This window comes from Otolemur garnettii, unplaced genomic scaffold, assembly GCF_000181295.1.
Source record: "Otolemur garnettii isolate 467f Iridium unplaced genomic scaffold, OtoGar3 scaffold00153, whole genome shotgun sequence".
Taxonomy (NCBI): Eukaryota; Metazoa; Chordata; class Mammalia; order Primates; family Galagidae; genus Otolemur; species Otolemur garnettii.
The window spans coordinates 1,554,646-1,556,410 of NW_003852548.1; the positions used below are offsets into that span (position 1 = coordinate 1,554,646).

The 1,765-nt window shown below is 48.5% G+C and overlaps 1 protein-coding gene across 2 annotated transcripts in view; it reads right to left on the minus strand.

The window, feature by feature from the left end:
* The window catches only part of SYN1 (synapsin I), a 52,916-nt gene that overhangs the window by 4,682 nt on the left and 46,469 nt on the right, over positions 1–1,765 (minus strand). For both annotated transcript variants that reach the window (XM_003799624.3, XM_003799625.2), the window contains exons 7-9: positions 788–930; positions 623–697; positions 412–514 (exon numbers count right to left, since the gene is read on the minus strand). In XM_003799624.3, coding sequence (XP_003799672.1) covers positions 412–514; positions 623–697; positions 788–930 — 321 coding nt within the window. The remainder of the gene's footprint in view (positions 1–411; positions 515–622; positions 698–787; positions 931–1,765) is intronic.

Genomic DNA, 1,765 nt, shown 5'->3' on the forward strand with positions numbered 1-1,765 from the left:
GTGGTGTCACAGCTCACAGCAACCTCCAGCTCTTGGGCTTAGGTGATTCTCCTGCCTCAGCCTCCCAAGTAGCTGGAACTATAGGCGCCTGCCACAATGCCGAGCTATTTTTTGTTGCAGTTTGGCCCGGGCCAGGTTTGAACCCACCACCCTCAGTATATGCGGCCCACGCTCTACTCACTGAGCCACAGGCGCTGCCCTTAACAAGTGTTTTGATATTCACCAAGGAGGTCTGAGTTCATAGAGCAGTTTAGCATTTACTAAGCATTTTGTAGTCCCCTCCTAAAGTTTACTAAGGACATTGCAGTTTGCTGAGGACCTTCTGAGTCATGGAGGGCTTCACCGTTTGGAATGTCACTTCCTTGCACTCATTCCTCCCTATGTGTCCCACTGATTCCTGGGTGCTCCCACCTCAATGATGTGATCTCTTCCATCCTTGCCATGTAGTGCTTCCACGGCACAGATGTCCAGTCCCCCAAAAATCTCTGAGCACGTGTCCACCCACAGCTTGTACCTGCCAAGAAGAGGGGCAAGAAAGCCTGTGAGTGCCTTGCCCAGGCAGCCAGGCTGGGCCCCCCCCCCCATCCCTTCCTCCCTCCCAGACTGAATTCAAGCTGCCCACCTATCAGACATGGCAATCTGCTCAAGCATCGCAGAGCCTGTGTTGGTTTTCCAGTTCCCTGACACTGACGTTCTCCTGGGGACAAAGAAGCAGAGGCTCAGGAGGGCCTTGGTTGTACAGGGCAGGACAGGCAACCCCTCCCTGGGCCTTGGTCTCTCCACTCACATGTAGGCCTTGTAGTTCTGCCCAATCTTCTGGACACGTACATCATATTTGGCATCAATGAAGGGCTCAGCTGTAGCGTATGTCTTAGTCAGTGCCACAACACTTGCGATGTCCTGGAAGTCGTGATGGTTGTCCACCTTGACCTGTGGGGGTGGGGATCAGGGCCTGGTTGGATGGGGCAGCAGTGGGGAGCAGGAATGCCTAGGGGCATGTACACATGACACACAGGTAAGGCACATAAACCTTAGGCAGATGTACCAAGGCACTCAAGCCTGCATGTAGGTTTCTTATTTTGTACATTTGCACATGGACACAAAGTTGGGTACGTATATGTACAACTCTGAGCATACTAAAAACCACTGAATTGTCCACTTTAAATGGGCGAGTTGTATGGTGTGTGAATTATATTTCAATAAAGCTAAAAAAAACTGTACATACAGTATACACATATGGGCACCCAGGCACAAAATCTGTTGTATACACAATATGCAAACACAGAAGCTTAGACACTTTCAAACAAATTACAAGTCTGCTGTCTATGGATACACAGAGACAAAATCAGATGGATGGAAAACATACAGGACCCCAAGACCCTGGAATAAAAAAGATCACAATGTGTGTGTTCAACACAGAGGCATGCATGTACACACAAACCCAGTGCTGGGTACACTAGCAAAATAAGAGGATACACAGAATTGGCTGAGTGCACAATAGAAAAATGGCCTGACAAAATCAGCCAAATGTGAGGAAACAAAAATCCAAATAGATAAAAACATCCCAGGCTAATCATATGTACCCTTATGTTAATTTAAATTTAAAAATCCCAGGACACTCAATCACACAGATTTTTATTTTTGAGACAGGAGACTCAAGCTGTCCCCCTGGGTAGAATGCTGTGGCATCACAGCTCACAGCAACCTCCAACTCCTGGGCTCAAGCGAGTCTCCTGCCTCAGCCTCCCAAGTAGCTGGGACCACA